Source organism: Camelina sativa, unplaced genomic scaffold, assembly GCF_000633955.1.
Source record: "Camelina sativa cultivar DH55 unplaced genomic scaffold, Cs unpScaffold09699, whole genome shotgun sequence".
Taxonomy (NCBI): domain Eukaryota; kingdom Viridiplantae; phylum Streptophyta; class Magnoliopsida; order Brassicales; family Brassicaceae; genus Camelina; species Camelina sativa.
The window spans coordinates 1-402 of NW_010930757.1; the positions used below are offsets into that span (position 1 = coordinate 1).

The 402-nt window shown below is 48.0% G+C and overlaps 1 protein-coding gene across 1 annotated transcript; it reads right to left on the bottom strand.

Annotated features, from left to right (window-relative positions):
* Nucleotides 1-5: 5 nt before the first annotated feature.
* Nucleotides 6-401, bottom strand: LOC104775174 (the record flags this gene model as incomplete). The annotated part of the gene is made up of 1 exon (XM_010499412.1): nt 6-401. A coding segment is annotated over exon 1 (396 nt), but the record flags the coding sequence as incomplete, so codon positions are not given.
* Nucleotide 402: the final 1 nt, after the last annotated feature.

Consider the following 402-nt stretch of genomic DNA (forward strand, 5'->3'; position numbering starts at 1 on the left):
GGGAAAGTCCTGGACAGTGTGGTTGGTGTCTTGAACGTGATCTTCCCTTTGGTAGGCGGGTCCTCAGTATAGATCTCGTTGATAGTGACCCAAATAAGAAGCTCCTTGGCCTTGACTCCAGTGAGCTTCTTGATCTTCCCGGTCTCAACCACGGCAGTGACCTCAGTTCCGTAGGAGACAAGCTTATCGATCTCTGCGAACTTGTGAGTGATGCTCTGTTTCTGCTTAAGCCACACAACACCCGACTTTCTGTCGTACCCAACCTCTTCTATATCCTTCAATGGTAGTAAACCATTGGGCATAGATATCTCCTTGAGGAAAGTCTTTGTCTTCTCTCTGCATATCTCATCTCCACTGTACTTCTCTGCCTTAGCTCTCACCTCCTCTGTAACCAAACCCATC